At 33.4% G+C, this 19,505-nt stretch overlaps 4 protein-coding genes across 4 annotated transcripts; all 4 read right to left on the bottom strand.

Moving 5' to 3' along the window:
• Positions 1-11: 11 nt before the first annotated feature.
• Positions 12-9,197, bottom strand: LOC125074627. The gene is made up of 8 exons (XM_047685997.1): positions 9,111-9,197; positions 7,877-8,067; positions 5,214-5,356; positions 4,064-4,209; positions 2,542-2,660; positions 2,008-2,142; positions 1,099-1,263; positions 12-765 (listed from the first exon to the last, which is right to left on the bottom strand). Exons 1-8 carry the CDS (start codon positions 9,178-9,180, stop codon positions 523-525), a joined length of 1,212 nt encoding a protein of 403 aa, XP_047541953.1. The 5' UTR covers positions 9,181-9,197; the 3' UTR covers positions 12-522.
• Positions 9,198-14,216: 5,019 nt separating this feature from the next.
• On the bottom strand, positions 14,217-15,584 carry LOC125074620 (methyltransferase-like protein 17, mitochondrial). Its single transcript, XM_047685987.1, has one exon. The coding sequence runs from the start codon at positions 15,543-15,545 to the stop codon at positions 14,232-14,234; it is 1,314 nt and encodes a 437-aa protein (XP_047541943.1). The 5' UTR covers positions 15,546-15,584; the 3' UTR covers positions 14,217-14,231.
• A 570-nt stretch (positions 15,585-16,154) lies between these two features.
• LOC125074663 (cytochrome c oxidase assembly factor 4 homolog, mitochondrial) lies at positions 16,155-17,800 on the bottom strand. Its single transcript, XM_047686043.1, has 2 exons — positions 17,021-17,800; positions 16,155-16,310 (listed from the first exon to the last, which is right to left on the bottom strand). Exons 1-2 carry the CDS (start codon positions 17,117-17,119, stop codon positions 16,203-16,205), a joined length of 207 nt encoding a protein of 68 aa, XP_047541999.1. The 5' UTR covers positions 17,120-17,800; the 3' UTR covers positions 16,155-16,202.
• Positions 17,801-17,927: 127 nt separating this feature from the next.
• LOC125074650 (translocon-associated protein subunit delta) lies at positions 17,928-19,426 on the bottom strand. Its single transcript, XM_047686029.1, has 3 exons — positions 19,063-19,426; positions 18,803-18,959; positions 17,928-18,076 (listed from the first exon to the last, which is right to left on the bottom strand). Exons 1-3 carry the CDS (start codon positions 19,309-19,311, stop codon positions 17,976-17,978), a joined length of 507 nt encoding a protein of 168 aa, XP_047541985.1. The 5' UTR covers positions 19,312-19,426; the 3' UTR covers positions 17,928-17,975.
• Positions 19,427-19,505: the final 79 nt, after the last annotated feature.

Here is a 19,505-nt window from a genome sequence, read left to right as displayed (position 1 = left end):
CACTAGCAACCCACAGTTTGAGCTGGTATCATTATGTTGATAGACATTTCCCTAGAAATAGATACTATAGAATACAACAGTATTCGGACGACTGATTTTTATAATGATTCATCTAATTGAATTAACTAAGAAATAAATATAAAATATACTGGCTATACTAAAATTAAATCTTATTAAATACTAAAGAGTTCGATTTGACTGATATCAAATCTATCAATATCGGTATTTTAACGACACCCGACGACACGACGTTTTTTTGTAGAATTACATATATTAATATTGCATTTTATATAATCATAATAAATATCAGTCAATAGATTTTACTATTAAAACTCATAAGAAAAGCGCGGGAATACGGTCTGTCAAGTGTCAACTTCAAATACGAAAAATACCGTTGTCAGTACCAACTAACAACATAACAATAAAAAAAGTATAATTAATTAAAGATTTACTATTTATTAATTCCAAAATGGCATTCTTTGCTAGCTGTTAGCGTTAATAATTTAATATATTTTAATTTTCTTAAAAAAATAACCCTTTAACTTTTAATTTTGGTAAAACGTCAAATTTATTAACGAACTCTTCATATGTACAGCAAAAACTGTGTGTGCCATCATTCGAGCGCCATTTCAACCACGAATACTTGGAATTGTGTTCACAAATGTCGTTACAGAATGTAAGTCTGTCTGTCATTGTTTGGTTGTAATATGACGAGTTGATTGATACAAATACTGCAGCGGTTTTCTCTTTGGGATCATATACGACCTGAAAAATTAAAATATCTGTTGAGTTTTTGTTAATTATGCATTAACGAAAAATTATGTAAAATTATAACCAAATTTCTTCTATGAATTAGTAATTTCATTTTATTAGTTTAAAACTTTTTACATAATTTTAATAACGGGGCGGTAAAATAGATTAGGGGTGGCACTGAGTAGGGCCATTGCATTTGGGACTTATAAATAGTAAAAAAAATTATAAGAACACTATGTTCTATTATTATATCGCATTTATGATGCAAAAAAGATCTTCAAGATCTCTTTAATGATTACTGATCTGAAGCATAAAAACGCAACGTAAAATAAAATACAATATTACCTTGAAGAAATACATAGGCACGGGAAGTATTCCGTTATTATTTTCGTCGACGTCGAGATAGAAGTCCTTGTAAGTGGAAGTTTCGTCAGAGAGAGTCGTCACTCCAAGACTGCCAGTATATATGTGCAGCAATGTTTCTGAACGTATTGCGCGACGGCGCACCGCCTGAAAAAAAGGTAATAACTCTTAATCCAATACTGCCAACTGATAAAGCATAAATATATATAGATTTATTTATGCTTTATTAAATATATTTTTAAAATCTCTCTCAGTTTAGGTTGTAAGTATGTATCAATGAACGTTACGAAGAAGTTTCTTTTAAAAGGTGTCAAATATAATTATTGTAATATATAGATATTAATGACACTACCACGGTTTCCACGGTGTCTGTCTTTCTGAACAGAATGTGTGATTCTGTAATAATTCACCTTGTATCTCACTCGTGAAATGTTGACAACCAGTCTCGATGTTACACTATTTTGACACACGACTACAAACAGTTTTATAATAATAATAATAGATGTCGCAAATCACAATCACAAGTTTAATTCATACATGCCTCGAACGAATTAAGATTTATTTCGAAACAACCGATTCAATAAAGAATTATAAGCCGAGTCAATAAAGAAAACAATCCAAAATGGCGACTTGTACTGGCAAAAAGACAAGTACAGTTAGCAAAATAAGTTATACTCATTTTCGCCTGTAAATCTCATCAACCTATAAATCTTATATCTTACTATATAATAAAAAAAACAATTAGATTTATATTATAAAAAGTAATAATTTTGCACGTATTACTTTGTAAGTACGAGTTTATGTAAGAACTAATGATTAGCGACGCCATTATTTTCCCTATAGGCTCGTTTTATATAAGGTATGTTATACTGAAATAAGCAAAATACGAACGTCCTCCAAGGCCGCCCAGTCGCCCGCGTTCCCGCGCATCCATTGCGGCGCCGCGTTGATGTAGTGGAAGGACGCTCGTTGCTGTGCACGCAGCGGAAAATCCCCGCGCGGAGCGAGGTGACCGCGATTTAAATACTAATAAAATGATTAAACAATTAATTGAATTTTAATAATGATTGATTAAGTATTTTGTGCCAAGTTAAATTTATAATCAAAATACGTGTTATATAATACGATGTTATTTACTACTTTTTAAGCGTCTTTAAAAAAGGGAGGGGATTATCAAGTGGGTTGTATTTTTATTTATTTTTTACCCCTGAAATACGTCTTTTTATGAACCGATTTGATAAAACATTTTCTTTTTTTGTTTAAAACCGGTCATTTTTTTAATATAAAATGGTTTAATATTAACACCGGTTCGGAAGTCAGAATAAACTGAGAAGAACCGACAAGAAACTTAGTAGTTATTTTTGTTATCAATCATATAATATGTAGATAATTAAATCAATATTATAATTTATTAAGAACCCTCACCTGATCTTTAGTGATGTACTGATCTGCCTTCCCATTGCCGAAGATTTCTCTAATTCGTTTCTTTTGATTCTCAGTCGCGTATAATTTATTCATTTTAGTTTTACCGAATAAGTCACCTTCTGTGAAAATCAAACGAAATTGTTATATTTATTTCAGAAATAAAGATGATTATTATCATCATTATTAAGAAGATTATAATATATTATTTGACGACCTCCGTGGTCGAGTAGTGTGTACACCGGTTTTCATGGGTACGTCACTCCGAGGTCCCGGGTTCGATTCCCGGCCGAGTCGATGTAGAAAAAAAATCATTAGTTTTCTATGTTGTCTTGGGTCTGGGTGTTTGCTACCGTCGTTACTTCTGATTTCCATAACACAAGTGCTTTAGCTACTTACATTGGGATCAGAGTAATGTATGTGATGTTGTCCAATATTTATTTATTTATTTATCATTTTATGGTAAAATATACATTAATTAAAATTATGTTTTAGTGTCTGTGCAACTAAAACCACAAGGGGCACAACATCTTACTGGACTGAGTGAGCTGACTGAGCTGAGTTTCTTTCGCCGGTTCTTCTCAGGTCAGGGTGTTTTCTTTTTCCGAACCGGTGGTAGTGTTTAATTTGACCATCAATAAGAAAGTGTAATACTTCTATATTGAATAAAGGAATTTGAGTTTGAGTTTGGACAACGTTGGTAGCGCAACTTGAAAGGGGTATTTTTGATGACAGTCTGTGCGCGCGCTTCATAAATCACTCATTGTCTTTTATCTATAATATTCGACAGTACGTCAGAAGTATTTACTTAATAAGTGCTAAATATTAATTAGTATATAGTAGGCATGGGCGATATCCGAATTTTGTGACATCGGTTGAAGGTTTGGAGCATATTCCAACACGCTGCTCCAATGCGGCAGAATTTCGTTGAAATTAGACACATGCCGGTTTCCTCGCGTTGTTTTTCATCACTGCCGAGCACGACATGAATTATCCACATGTATATTTATACAAATTAAGCACATGAAATTCAGTGGTGCATACCTGGGTTTGAATTTAAATTAAGATTGGTTAAGATGCACGCGTTTTAACCACTGGGCCATCTCGGCTCAGTAACGGATATATGGATTAAAAATCGGTGTTGACATCCGATTTCAGATGTCTCCCTGCCTTTGTTCAAGTTTACATTGTACGATCTGGAGAAAGACCTGAAACGAACGTGATATCGGACATTCGCTTCATCTTTTTCTTACAGACAGGTTTACTGTAAACTTAAAGAGAGACGGCGAATATTTCATGAGTTTAATACAATCGTACTTTGAATGCTTTGGAGTAGATATCCGATATTCCGATGACATCCTATTTAAGATTAGTTTCGTTATATCGGACACATGCCTAGTATATAGTTTAATTAAATGAGACAATTTAAATCCGTATTTAGACTTCTGTTATTATTAAATAGACCAATATCAAGGTGTTGCCCGATGAAATATTACGCGGCTGTTACGTAATCAGTTGTATTTACCAATGAAACCTGGTCGCCTGCCGCCGGATTGCGAATATATATATTTTGGGTGTATTTGATGCTTCACGTACGATGTGTGTAGGAGATACTTATTGAAACAGGCTTCGTACATCGTATAGAAGACATTTTCGACTTCATATCCGACTCTACAATAAAATAAATATATTAAATACTAGCGACCCGCTCCGGCTTCGCACGGGTGCAATGTGGGTAATCCCTAAGAGATAGACATATACCATCGCGGACTTTTTTGAAGACCGTTTTAAGGTGTACAATACTGAAGTACATTATTTTGATCTATCTCGTAGGGTTCAGCCAGCGTTTACAATGTAAGCGCAAAAAATGTATAAATTTACGACATCACATTAGAAACTTTTAAAATTATCAGCGTTACTTAACTATATTGTCTATGTATTATATACAAAAACCTTCCTCTCGAAACACTCTATCTATTAAAAAAACCGCATCAAAATCCGTTGCGTAGTTTTAAAAATTTAAGCATACAAAGGGACATAGAAAGCGACTTTGTTTTATACTATGTAAAGATAAAGATAAAAGAAACATCGTAAACACCTTTACCGTTATCGTTAAACCTATAGCCATGAATTAAACTGGATGGTGTATTTGAATCCGTGATCATATTTATAATCCCGCGTGTTTTTACCACTGGATAATTGCAACTCTAATAAACTTAAACTTTATTCATAGTACATACACATGAAGTACCGGGTCCAATCTAAACATCCAGATGCCTACTCAATAACACACAAAATTTCTTTGAAATCTTTCCACTAATGTAATGAGTAGTTCAATTATATACACACGTACAGAACATTTGTATATGTAATAAATGAAGGAGGAATGACTTGTAGAACTGCGTCGTACCTGAGTTTCCACAAAATCAAAATCCAAAAATTATTTATTTAAGTCGGCTTATAAAGTATTTGTCACAGTGTTAAATTAAATGGACAGCTAACACCGATCACACTGCTTAGTAGCTTAACATAATTTTTGTCTATCATTTTAATTACAGAGTATATCAGTAAAGTAACCATGAACCCTCAGTACTCCACTCCATGTATAAAATATACCTCAGCAACTTACCAAACCAAAGAAGCAGTTATTCTTGACGACATTACTGTATACATACTTGTACAATCTATATCCTTCGTAACAGTCGCCGATCTCTTCCGTCGTGAACCAGGGTGGCGCGTTGCAGTTGATCTCGCTGAAGTTGCCCACCCATGCGGTTTTTGTCCCTTGGAAAGTTTGGTCTTTTACGCATTTTACGACCTAAAATGATAAAAAAACGACGAAAATTATGCATTGAGCCTTTACGACATTTGTTTCTGTTCTATATTCAAATGGCGTGAGGACGACGAGTAATGATCTCACCTGTATATTATATTAACATATTCTATGTGATTTGGTAATAGCCCAAATCATCTACAACCTAGGAGCCAAGGAATCTTTGAGGTATAAATTTAAAGAAATTAAGATATTGACTGTTGCTTCTCAATATATATTCTGTAATGTTTTGTATGTACGGAAAAATATTAATGTTTTTATAAGAAAATGTGATTCTTATAACGTTGGTACAAGGAACAAACACAATCTTGTTACTCCTGTTACTCGACTGCATAGAGTCAGTAACTCTTTTGTGGGGCAATGTATACGCTTCTACAACAGGATCCCAGAAAGCGTTCAAAATGCTTCAGTTGCGAAATTTAAAAAAATTGTTAAGGAACGCTTGTGTGCGAAAGGTTACTATACAATTAGTGAGTTTATGTTTGATAGCACACCTTGGGAATGAAACGATCGCCTCCTGGCTGTTTCTACTCATATACAATTATGTATATAATTAATTTGACGTGAACAAAAAAAAGTCCCGCTGAGTTTATTTCGCCGGTTCTTCTGAAGTCAGGGTGTTTTCTTTTTCCGAACCGGTGGTATTGTTTAACTTGACAATCAATAAGAAAGTGTAATACTTCTATATTGAATAAAGGAATTTGAGTTTGAGTTTGAGTTTGCCCTGCTATATGGCACTATAAACAGTAGATGAATTAATTCTTACAGTATCGCACTGCTTTTCTTGTTTAATATACATATATATATACTTTATAATACAAAAAATATATAAGATTTTAAATTAACATTGTTATTTTTATTACTAACAGTATTTGGAACGAGATATTTACCATGTTTTTTTTATTTTTATTTGGTGGAGCTCGATATTTCGACATTATCTACGAATGTCATGTTCACGAGACGGTAAATATCCCGTTTTAAATACTGTTAGTAACAAAAAAATATAATTATACATAAAAAAATCCGAGCAAAATTCAAAACTAGATTATTTAAATCTCGATATCGCTTAAATTAAAAGTTACAGTTGTTTCTCAATTCCTCTTGCCATCGAAACAGACTATACTGACATTGAGGCAGCGTGGTGAAAGCTTTAAGCCTCCTTGGTAAGAACTTTACATGTTGCCATATTTTTTTTATTTCAAAAAGGCCTAGTTATCTGGCAAACGGCCACTATTTGAACAGTTTGATTTTACATATACGTCCTTTACAAATCAATGCACAACCACAATTGAGAACTAAGATACTATGTCATATGTCATATGTCTTCAAACCGGAACATATCAATATTAAGTATTTACACTTTGACGAGTGATATATATGTCACCGTAGGATTACAAACATCGTTAGATTACAATCTATCTCGTCAGATTGTAAACTGTCGAAATATTAGTGAACCGTGAAATATGATTGCAATTTAACGCATAATTTTTCGCTATATTGTAATCTGTCGAAGTCAAACTGTTAGATTACAATCTGTCCCCTAATTGGCAGGTCCTATTGTAAGAGCGACCAATGATACGTCACCGTTATTATTCGGTAGCTAACAATTTTTTTTTTTTTAATCTTACGGTGACATGTTCACTTCGATGAGTCTGTGGTACGAAACGACAAAGAATTCTCCGTACAATTTTGTTGTAAGCAATTTGCCCTAATGGACTTTAACCTCGTACTACCCACATTCGTTCGTGTTAAGTTTTTATTGATTATATCTGCGTTGACTTTAAAAGGGACAAAGGAATGGACGAACCAATGATCGATAGAGACAAAAAACCTTTTGATCAGAGTTTTTTTGAAAATTTTACAATTCAACGGCTAGAAATTGTAATTCTTTTTATAAGAGTTGACCATAAACATTATTTTGCATCGTGGTCGGACTTTGCGCAAGCCCGTCTGGGTACTTACCACAAAATATTCTATTCATGACATATTCTAACGGTACACAGCAATACACAGTTTCTGTTTGAAGGTTAAGTGAGCCAGTGTAACTACAGGTACAAGGGTCTGGATATCTTAGTTCCCAAGGCTGGTTAATATTCAATAGGCAGTGGTGATAACTTTTTTTTTTGGCATTCCTAGGCGGACGACCGTATGGGCCACCTGATGGTATGTGGTCACCACCACCCAGACAAAGGCGCTGTAAGAAATCTTAACCATTCCTTACATCACCTATGCGCCACAAACTTTGGGAACTAAGATGTTATGTCCCTTGTGCCTGTAGTTACACTGGCTCACTCACGCTTCTAACCGGAACACAACAATACAGAGTACTGTTATTTGGCGGTAGAATATCTGATGAGTTGGTGGTACCTACCCAGACGGGCTTGCACAAAGCCCTACCTCCAAGTACCACTTATTATCAACTGGTTCATTTGTCTGCCCACATATTAATGTAAAAAAAATAATACTGAACGTTAGTTATTAATATTCATAATTTATATTACTTACAAAAACATTGAAGTCCGTGTTGTTCTTTCCCAAAACAATGAATTTATTTTTCCCCGGGCAAGCTACGTGGACAGTTTCCGAACGACGTAACGTTATGTCACCTGACGTATTGGTCGGCGCCAAAAAGTCGCCATTGTGCAAATAAACGGGCGAGGGACTTCCGAAATCATTTTTCAATGATAATTTACAAACTGAAATCATAAATTTTAAATTTATTTAAAAATATACTACGTTACGGAATAGTGTCTTAATTTTACAAGTTTTTTTAGGAAACACAAATTAGACACATGCAGGTTTCCTCACGTTGTTTTCCTTCACCGCCGAGCACGAGATGAATTATAAACACAAATTAAGCACATGAAAATTCAGCCTGCCTGGGTTTGAACCCGAAATCATCGGTTAAGATGCACGCGTTCTAACCACTGGGCCATCTCGGCTCATGATAATGTTATTTATATCTTAGGGTCGTTTAGTTGTTAAAGATGTAATTTAAAAAAAAAAGATGTAGAATAAATAAAAAAAAAGTAAGTTCTAGGTTGTCAAACGAAATGTTCATAGTTATTGTAAATAAAGTTGGTGTAAAGAATGGTTAAAACTAATCATCCTCTTGTCATACATTTGTCTGTTTACTTTCTTATCTTTATAAATATTAAAAAAAATATATTTAATTATATTATATATTAAATAAATATTATTTAAATATGTTAGAACGCTTAAGCTAATTAGTATTTTATAACAATGATCAAACAAAGAATGTTTTACCGTAATTGCTAAACTCATTAGAGTCCATATTATTTTAACAGTTATAAAAAACATGAGATCTGAGATAGATATAAATATGTATAAAAAAATGATTTTAATTGCGATAAGTCCCATAACTTCTCAATAAATATCTAAACCATTATATGCCTTTAATATACACGTATACATAAAGTATAATTTATTCGAAATTAGTTTACACTAATCGTACGTACGTTTAAGCTCATAATACATTAAAAAAAAACATTAATACAGATAAAGTAATATAGTAAATCCATCATACGTCAAATAAAAAAAAAAAAAAAAACAATTTCAACAAACAAAGTAAAACATTCTTGTCATTGCATTTTTTTTAATTCATTCGTACATCAAAATTGCCATGGCAATTCGTGAACGTACACTGAAAAAACAAGATGGCCTACAATCAATCAATACAACATCTATGTTAGCATATGAATAATAAAAATGACTTTACCGCCGTCGACTTCGTCGCAAATTTTTGTGAAAAATAAAATTAAAAAAACAAACACTCTTAACCTGCACATGACTAGAATTGAAAACATACTGAGCTGAACAAACTCGTGGGTGTTGAGTAATAACGGTGTATCCCCTACTATTGACTCACGATCGAGTTTAGACGTATTCGAGTTGTTTTATCGATAAAGAATTAAATACTTTGTTAAAGTAAATATTGTTTGGCTACCTAATTGTCTTCGCTCATTGACATTGATACTGCAATGAAAAAAAACCGCTATTATTAACTTTGGTATTGAATTATATCCTAGTGTTAGGGACACTAAAACTTTATACAGAAACTATTGCTTGTTTGGCGAAATTAATGCTGAGTAGGTTGATAAGCATGATTAATATGCTCTGTGCAAGTGCAAACTTTTTAATTTTGTCATTACATTGTAACATTAGATTATCTTATAGAAGTTTATTTGATGTTGTAAGAAAGTTCTAAGTAGGTTATTTGATAAAAAATGTATATAAATCATTAGTTGATTACATTATCGGCTGTCCTGATTTAGTAACGACGTCACAGAGGTATCGTACCAAAGCATGCAGTTTCTAAAACAAAACTCCTTTGTTTTGAAATTAAATATAAATTGTTTTTCTATATCGGTTTCGAAATTGCGTATTTTTTATTTTGCTTATAGCATTTCATTTCAAATTGCCATCCTTTTAATGGTCTTAGCTGTTATCTCTTAGATAGTAATCAATTCAAGAGTAATCCATTATCAGCTATTACGTAATGTGATCTTTAAGCACTTCTAGCGCTTTAGAAATCCGTGTAAAGTATGGACTACTACTTTGAACTTTGTAGGTATATATAGGTATAAATATATATATAAATGTATTTATTACACTGCTTAAATAGGGGCTCTTTCAAGTGGCATATATTCTTAACTTGTTGATGTTTTTATCATACAAACAGACTAATAAAATTGTCCGTTTTAAAAGTTCCCTATCTCGTAAAGCACGTAGAGCTGTTATTCCTGCGCCTAAACTCTGTCAAGTCATTGGTTTATGAGATTGAAGGAATAGAGAGCGCACTTGTGTCTGCGCACTAACATTGTGATATATATGTCCAGCGCAGTTGGAGATTGGCTGCCGTGGCCGCAAGCTATACGTAGAAAACAAGAAAACTATACGTAGTTTAAATAACGTAAAATCCAAAGAAGAAGGAAAACACTTATGACTGTATTATTATATAACAAAATATATTAATTATCATATTTGTTATATAATAATTCAACCTTATTACAAGACATTTGGTTAACAGTAATTAATAGTTTCTTCCATATTTCAGAATAAAATTGTCTAGTAAGAAAACGATTTTTTTTTTCTATAACACCTCTATCATATTCGACACGTTGTTATTAATTTACAGTGAAAGAGAACATATTAGTACATAATAATGATAAGAGCCGACATGGCCCAGTGGTTAGAACGCATGCATCTTAACCTATGATTTCGGGTTCAAACCCAGGCAGGCACCACTGAATTTTCATGTGCTTAATTTGTGTTTATAATTCATCTCGTGCTCGGCGGTGAAGGAAAACATCGTGAGGAAACTTGCATGTGTCTAATTTCAACGAAATTCTGCCACATGTGTATTCCGCCAACCCGCATTGGAGCAGCGTGGTGGAATATGCTCCAAACCTTCTCCTCAAAGGGAGAGGAGGCCTTTAGCCCAGCAGTGGGAAAATTTACAGGCTGCTAATGCTAATGCTAATAATGATTGATGTTTATGCTAACCAAAACAATTTTTAATTATTTAATATTGTAAAATAAAACCAATAGTAGGGGTTACATTATTTGAAAAATGAATCGCCTGCAACTGTACAATACAATTAGCATAATAAAATAATATACATATCTGCTAATACGCTCTTATTAATTCCAATAAGATCGAGAAATTATATTTCATTATGTATTTATACAGCGGTGTAGCTAGGAAGGCACCCCTTCTTTAACTTATATTGCTCTTTAAAATTATAGATAGGAAAACTACTTGTGAGCAGGGTCGAGGTTTTATAGCTTCGGGAGCTGGCGAGTTGGCTGACTCGCTCTTTTCAAAGCTTAGTTTAGAGGGTCCCTGAGTTCCGGGGTCCTGCAGCACTGCACTACCTGGCCCTGAGAACCTTTAGGAGTTTGGAAATTGAGTGTTTACTCAATAGTCTGTAATTATACTGGCTTAATAACTATTTAAGTCAGAACAATATAATATATATATAAATTGATATTTGGCCATTATATCCTCTTGCAATCGCAGATACTTTAGATATGGATGGGCGGAAGCAGTTGAGAGCAAGGGGGAGGCATTAGCAGCCAGCTTGGACAGAGCAAAGGCCTTTGATTGCGTGTGCCACAAAGCGCTTCTTGTAAGAATTCCTTTCTATGGGCTTCCCGGGAAATTATGCAATTTGATCACCAGCTTTTTGGTAGAACGGAACATCAAGTTCGTTGTCGACGGTACATGCTCTGACTTAAAATTTGTCAATTCTGGTGTTCCACAAGGCTGCGTTCTATCACCCATTCTTTTTCTTCTACATATCATTGACTTGTTCAAAATCAGGAACTTTCACCGCTATACAGACGACACCCCCGTAGACACCTTATACTCCGGCCTTGCTATTATTTCTCGGGAAAACGTCGTAACGTACTTGCATCTAAAATCGAGTATATGCTAAACAAAGTCACGGACTGGGGCCGGCTAAACCTAGTCCAAAAAGACACAAGTAGTAGTTTGCGCATCAACCGCTAAAAAATTACCATTTGTCGTATCTTCACAATTTGAAAATATTTCCATTGCCGCCACAGCTGGTATCGGAATACTTGGCGTTGATGTTTCAAGCCTCGTTCAGTGCCGTGGTCAATTGGAAGGCAAAGCCGAATTGGCATCAAAAAAGCTTGGTGTGCTCAGCGAGGCAGGAAAGCTAATTCGGCCTCACATGGAGTACTGCTCTTAACTCTGGGCGGGTGCTTCCCAGTGTCAGGTTCTTCCATTTGACCGTATCCAACGCAGAGCGGTTCAAATTATAGACGATCAAGCTTTTTCCGATCTGCTTGATCCTTTGGCTTTACGTAGAGATATTGGATTACCGTGAACTTTCTATCGTATTTTTCACGGGGAATGCACGGCTTTCGCCGGCGGATTTTACGACTTGGAACCTTCAAAAAAAGCCTCCACCTTTCTTAAGCCTCTGGTGTTGCAGATGTCCATAGTTGGTCGTAGTCACTTTCCTTGGCCGTTTGCCACCTGTACTATAAAGTACATATATATTTTTACGTATTTAATTCGAATTTAATTAAATTTGTAAAAGGTCCGAAAAGAAAAGCCTTAAAAGGATCGACGACAAAAATAATTCATTTAAATTTATCTGCAACTATCAACTAACTGAAAGATAGTAAAAAAATTGTTATCAAACAATTAGTTACCGAGCGTTGTTATCAAAAAACAAACTCAATGATATTGCAACACTGTGTACCCAAAAATTATTCCGCAATTTTATTCAAATGCTTTCAAATTGATAATAGAACGTTGATAACAGAACGTTGATAACAGAACGTTGATAACAGAACGGTTGATTAATTACATTTGGCTTATGGATCAGCTCGCAGAACACGTCAGTCTTAGCTGAACTTAAACGGCTTGGAATCAGGCAGGCAGGAGCCGGTTCTAGATTCCACATCTACCCCTCCCACAGAAAACGCCGATGGTCTGACGCCTGCTCTTCGGCCTTTTTCAATCGTGTTTTAATTTAATTTAACATATAACATGTACCTTAGTATTGGTTGCGGTTTAGTAATCTGCTCCAGGAGCGGGGGGTAGAGGGGCTCTGGCAAAGTATATGAGTATTCTCCCTATGCTCTGGTACCATTCCCATCATGCGAATTTGCTTCGTTCTTGAGATATTGGCAAAAACTAATCATATAATTCTAACCTAAAATCAGGCTATTTATTAACAATTTCGAAACTCAGTGGCCTTCGGCGCTACGGGATGTGCAGCACCTTCGCCTTTCGTAACAAAGCACAGGCACGATGTGCCTGTGCTTTGTTACAGCAGGTGGGTGCTGCACCCCCTTCGCGCCTTCGGTTTCTTAAAAAACACTCTAGGGGTAAGTCCGACAAGACCATATTGAGTCAGAGTTAACTGAGTCGGTTTTGTGGCAATTTTATACAATCAAATGTATAAATCTAAGCTTTCTAGCAAAATCTTCGAAATAAATCACAACAAATAAAATGAGCACTCATTCGAAATACGCGAGTCAAAAAGAAACAACGAACGACATATTTAAATATGAATTACGTCAAAACACATTCGTGATATTTGACACATTCATTTAGCGTTTTGACATATGACAAGCACCTTATGTATATTGCATCCTTGTCGAACTTATACAAAATAGTTACTTATCCTGCTCTTATAGTAATATTACGATCTATTTGACATATTTCCGCGTGTATAGGTTATGATAGTTTTTCTTAATTTTCTCGAAAATGGTGCAGTTTCGCAGGACGCGAGTGGTATTGTTGTAATCAGGGACCAATTCTCTAACATATACAACAATTTGTTTCCCCAAAATCGTGGAGGAATATTCTAAACCCAACCCTTAGTATTAACTATTACGTCACTACGTACAATTCGCCAAGGTCACCTACGAATGTTACTTAATATTCCAATGTAAATAAAAAAAAAAATAGGACAGATAGCTTAAGAAAATAAGCTAATCATTACAATCAGAGGGTACTTAGTCGGGTTTCGGGATCTTCAAATAGACTTTTTAAAAAACAAGAATATCTTTGAAAATTCAATTCAATTAAACAAAAATTAAAACTTAATTCTAAAATGAAGACATGAGGCAGAATTGGATACCAATCATGTAATGAATGATTACACTTAAAATTATACAATATTAATTTTGAAGGAATCAGCAAGTTTGCTGGAACCTCACGTGGGGTTAGTTACCATACATACATAACAAATACTGAGAAAAAGGAATGTAACTCAAATGAAACCACTTCAGGTCTATTCACACTGTTGGGGACAATAAGTTGAATAAAATAAAATCAAATTCTATACATTATTTATTTGACAGGTAAAACATCTCCCCAGTTGCTCGATCTCGCACATCTATACGTTGTTTGATCGTATTTCCCTTTTGAAAATATTATTTCCTTCAAGTCACCTTGCGATGTACACAATCTGCACACCGTGTGACCCGATCGGACAATCGGAGCTCTGACTATTCTAGGCCACTGTGCATCATCGGTTGGTCGAGGACCTTTCCTGAGTATTACATATGAAAATAAATCAGCAACAACTTCAGTCTTTGAAACATAAGCCAATGACTCATACTTCATTAGAAAATTACAAGGGGTTTTTTGTTCTAAGTATCTAGGGCAGACATTGTCGTTAGGGCAGGGAGCGAATGCATAGCCTTTGTTTTTCGCTGAATTTAATACAAATTCTCTAGCTTCATTAACCACTCTGAATCCCGCATTAGTGCCATGCTCAACAATTATTAAGAAGTTTTCAGTTTTGTTCCACAATTTCTGTATCGTCTCTAAACGACTTTTCATGTTCGGCAATTCGAATAATGAGAATGCAGATAGAACTATATCATATTTTAAATCTGTAGACGCTGGCAAAAATTGTCTTTGGAAGTAAGCTTTGAATGGCATTTCTACATTGTCTCGTCCCTGGCAAAGTATGAGCCGAGACAAATCATTCATGTGTGTCGAAGTGTCGACTGTGAAATATTCAAAAATGTCTCCCTTCCAAAATGTATTTACCGCCCATGTTCCTGTACCGATACCGGATCCGAAGTCAAAGAAACTTCTAGGCTTGAAATCTGGCAATCGTCTTTTTATCTCGTCGAATACACGTATCAGGATCGCATACTCGGGAGCAGCTCTCGTCATTAAATACTGTAGACAAGTTGGTTTATCATATGAAATACTGCCCCATCGATACACATTCTTCTTTAAAACATTAAAGACTGTTGTGTTTATTTTCCTATTTTGTGTTTCGATTTCTTCTTGCGTCAATTCTTTGTCAATTTTCGAAAATACTTTGTTTGAAACACTGCTGTGTATTTTAGCTGCTTTTGCTCGTATTTCGTCTTCCTCTGGCGGCAACAAGCGAGAATGTAGGTAATTGTTTAACTTAATGCTATCTTCGTGATAAGTTTTCGCTTCTGAATCATGTAAAATAAGTTTTATTGCCTTTTGAATATCGGGAGGAATTACGCCAACTTTATATTGGGATCTACCTGGATGATTTCGAGGTTTGAATTGTTTTGTATCGAAGTTTTCTCGAAGGCCTGCGTCGATTTCGACTCTAGTTGAATAGTTTGTATATATCGCAGATAATTGTGAGAACTTAATTTTTCTAAACATTTTGTTTATATTGAGCTTATAACCTAAAAGTATCGAAATCAAAACATACTTTGACACATTCAATTTTTTTTTACATATTCGTATAAGGAACTAATGCGTACAGCCAGTTAATTAAATATATTTAACATAATATTATATATTGTAATGTCTCGCATTTTGCATTCAATCAGAAATGTATAAATTTAGGTTATTATTGTAATTTTTTTTCATTTTATGCAATTATTAAACGCAGTAAAATGATATTGGACGAACGATTCCGAGAAAATTGTGTGAAAATATAGTAAATAATAATCAATACAATAAATAATGGGCATTGGGCTTTTATAAATACTAGGATATATTTTTAATTTAAAGAAATGATTTTTTTTTTTTATCTGTTTACATGTTCCTAATACAAATAATTTTAAAAATTAAATATAATTAGTAATAACAAAAAACGATCTACAAAACGTTGTAAACGTTAGTTCTAATTAATTTTAATGCAGCCGAAATAAATTTAAATAACTATATATATACAAGACAGGGGAGAAAAAATAATAATGCAAACCTTTTTTTACTTACATTTATAATTTAAATAAAATACATTCTACATTTAAATCACTAATTTAATACCAAACCTTGCTCAAAGAATAAATATTTAACAAAATAAATAATAAATTAATTTTTTAATCTAATCATTTCATCTTTGTGTTTCGTGATACATGTTTTGAAATCATTTACTTCTGTTTGACATTTTCTCCAATCCTTCGTAGTATTTATGCATTCCTGGAAAAAAAAATATCATTAACTCTATAAGAAAAAAAAATATTTCACAAGAAACTGATAGTCAATGTCAAAATCTTTTTCTGAAATAAATACATATGTGATCTGTCTAAAATCTGCCACAAAAGGAATATCTAAAATCTAGACTAATAATATAATTTCAAAACTAACTCTGTATGTTATGATTTCACAGCTAAAACACAAAATATATTTGAATGACTTATTTTGAGTTACTTCTTTTTACCTTTAGCCTAATACTGCCACTTAACATGCAGGTGGAAACTCGTACAAAATAAATCAGTAAAAACACTTAGTGGAATAACATTGCTTTAAGTTAATTTTCAACAAACAATTCTGCGAATGTTTAATAAATGCTATGACATTGTAATTCAAGATGACCGATGGCTTAACTACTAGATTTATATGAGATATTTATTTTTAATTTTTATGTATTCAGACAAGTAACCAATTTAACCTTCATATATTTTAGTAAGAATATTTATACAATAAAAAATAAAATAAAAATAGTTTTGCTTTTGTATAAACATTGAAACAAAGTTTAACCTGAAATTATTACTATAAGAAGTGTTTGTAAGCTCACTAATTACGAATATTTAACCGATTTATCGTATCATAATCTTAATAATACATGATACTATAAGTAAAATATTAATATTTTAAACTCAAAAATGATTTTCATTAAATTAACAAACCTGAACTTTATAATGTAAATCTAAGCAACCTGCTTTTTTTAACATCGACTCCACGGGATCGTCATCACCGTCTACTTTCTCTCTCGGTTTCACAGTCATTTCTGTTATTATTTAAATAAAGGACTTTAAATAACATAACCTTTGCATTTAATTCAGTCAAATTCTTAAGAAATAAGAACTTACTACTTAGAACTGTCACTGTCAACTGTCAAAAACATATGTAAAGTTCTATTGTCTATTAGCTGTAGAATAGCATCTGTGACATCCATCCATATCATTTTAATATCGATAATTTTTGAATCATTCCTCCGAATCCTGTAATGTTTAAATTGTAATCGATTACTCCCTGGAGTTATTAATAATAATACGATAATCTTTGCAATTATTTGGAAAAATTAATGTTTCTAATCTTTATTAAAAATATATGTTATTATATTTAGATGTGCATTAATATAATTTATGTGTAATTATTTTTTCCTTCCTGACTTAAAATTAGGAAGAATCATTAAATCTCTTTATAAGATAAGCTTGACTTGTGATTTCAGTTCTCATTGGTTTTTGTTTTGTATGTTTTAATTCTGGTTTGTATACCTGAGTATATTCGACGTACAGTTATGTTATGACAAACTTTAAATTATTTTTTAGGGCTTTTATATTTTCACTGAACCCACAAATATTTCTAGAAACTGCAAATATTTCATCAGGCCTTCTATCTATTTTGTTCACAAAGACATCTATAGAATTGTACCAATTGTAACTTATTTTTTTTTTTTAAACTTAGCAGACTAGGATCTACTCTAATAGACAGGCCAAGGATCTACTCAATAATGACTATCAATTCAATATTTTCTCACAATAATGGCTTTATAAATTATTTCTAATACATCATAATAAAACATTTTTATAAAAATTTATAGATTTAATTTAAATATATTAAAACCAACTATAATAACATCTAAGCTAGAATTTTGCTTTTGTTTCTGAGAGCGGTGTACGCAACAATGATAGATAGAGCAGTTGCAAGTACTTCAGAGTTCACCCAGGGACCGGAGTAGCCTGGAAATAAAACATTCAAGTATAATGTAAAATAATAAAATTATATTCTATTTTAAAACCTAGTCATGTTCTGATTACCAAACAGCTTCTACTAAAACATTAAATTTAATTAACTGTTGAGCTGAGTTGTGAAAGCATAAATCTAATTTCATAATTAAATGTAAAACTAAAAATTATATACTATATATATTAATTATATATATATATAATTATATATATAACTATAATTAAAGCATGGCTAAACATAATCATTACTAATTCCTGGTTGAAGAGGTGTCAAAACTCAAAAGTTAGGATTGTAATTTGTCAATAATTAAACTCAGACCATTCCCATGATATTATTTGTTTTGACTTAGTAGTATACTATGGTAAGAAGGGATATATAACTGGGATGCCCGTCTATTCAATTTAGAAGTGTTTGCTCTTACTTATTGGCTGTCGAGATTTTTTTAACACATGTTTATAGCCATGAATACATTAATATGAAAAAAACTAATTTGATCTAATAAAAATACTTGAGAAAATATTGGTGGCTCTTAGTGCAAGCCCCTCTGCCAATACTTTGCATTGATGTGTTTCTGTTTGGACCGAGCCAGTGTAACTATGTCACAGAGGAGATAACATCTTATTTCCCAATACTGTTGAAGATTAGCAAAGTAAGGAATGTTGACCACATAGTATCAGGTGGTCGGTCTAAACATCCACCTACATATAAAAAATACTCACTTCCGGGATGCTGCAATTGAATGGCCAGTAGTGGGGCAACATTAACAGCTGGGTCACTGCGGCGAGCTCTGCGTAGGGATGCCCAGCCCTCTTCATCGAAGACAAGGACTTCGTGGACACCAGAACGTGCCTTAGCTGGTTCCTCAGTCCATGAGACCTTAAAAGTTCGAACAATTTAAATAACTCATCATCATAGAACAATCAAATTGGAATAAACTTTTAATATGTCTCGTTCAAATCTACTTATTTAGGAAGCTTACCTGATATCTATTTTCGGCAATGCGCGCCGCTGTCAATGGTTTCCCTTCAACCTCAGCGTACAGCGCGTAGTTTTCGGGCAGAGGGTTATCACATTTCAACGTAAATTCTGTAATATATGCTATATGGGTGACGATGGTGGCATCCAAACTCGTGAATGATGCAGCTTCGACTTGGGGATTCTGGCAGCTTTCTGCCAATGAACCGCTGATAGCAATTGCGAGAACTGTTAATAAATATTTTGTGACCATTTTGCAGTCTTTAACTCGAGGTTTATCTTAAAACTATCTGTTTTTGTGAAAAATGTTTCTACTAATACCCGTCCACGTATCGTGTCGTATGCAATTGGAAATGAAAGTGATGGAAACGTTCAGAAGTTTATAAGTAGTGAAAGGTATCGTAATAATTTAATAAATAATGCTTAAAACTTTCTCAAGTTTTATTT

The sequence above is a fragment of the Vanessa atalanta genome, chromosome 28 (genome assembly GCF_905147765.1).
Source record: "Vanessa atalanta chromosome 28, ilVanAtal1.2, whole genome shotgun sequence".
Taxonomy (NCBI): domain Eukaryota; kingdom Metazoa; phylum Arthropoda; class Insecta; order Lepidoptera; family Nymphalidae; genus Vanessa; species Vanessa atalanta.
This window is presented reverse-complemented; position numbering and strand designations above follow the sequence as displayed.

Excerpts from the sequence above, each read along its gene's own strand:
- LOC125074650 (XM_047686029.1), bottom strand. The coding sequence starts at position 19,311 with ATGGTCACAAAATATTTATTAACAGTTCTCGCAATTGCTATCAGCGGT. Across the intron at positions 18,960-19,062 it reads TTGCCGAAAATAGATATCAG|GTCTCATGGACTGAGGAACC; the intron begins GTAAGCTTCCTA and ends CGAACTTTTAAG. Across the intron at positions 18,077-18,802 it reads TCAATTGCAGCATCCCGGAA|GCTACTCCGGTCCCTGGGTG; the intron begins GTGAGTATTTTT and ends TTTTATTTCCAG.
- LOC125074627 (XM_047685997.1), bottom strand. The coding sequence starts at position 9,180 with ATGTGCAGGTTAAGAGTGTTTGTTTTTTTAATTTTATTTTTCACAAAA. Across the intron at positions 8,068-9,110 it reads TTGCGACGAAGTCGACGGCG|TTTGTAAATTATCATTGAAA; the intron begins GTAAAGTCATTT and ends TTATGATTTCAG. Across the intron at positions 766-1,098 it reads TGCCTATGTATTTCTTCAAG|GTCGTATATGATCCCAAAGA; the intron begins GTAATATTGTAT and ends TTAATTTTTCAG.
- LOC125074663 (XM_047686043.1), bottom strand. The coding sequence starts at position 17,119 with ATGACTGTGAAACCGAGAGAGAAAGTAGACGGTGATGACGATCCCGTG. Across the intron at positions 16,311-17,020 it reads ATTTACATTATAAAGTTCAG|GAATGCATAAATACTACGAA; the intron begins GTTTGTTAATTT and ends TTTTTTTTCCAG.
- LOC125074620 (XM_047685987.1), bottom strand. The coding sequence starts at position 15,545 with ATGTTTAGAAAAATTAAGTTCTCACAATTATCTGCGATATATACAAAC.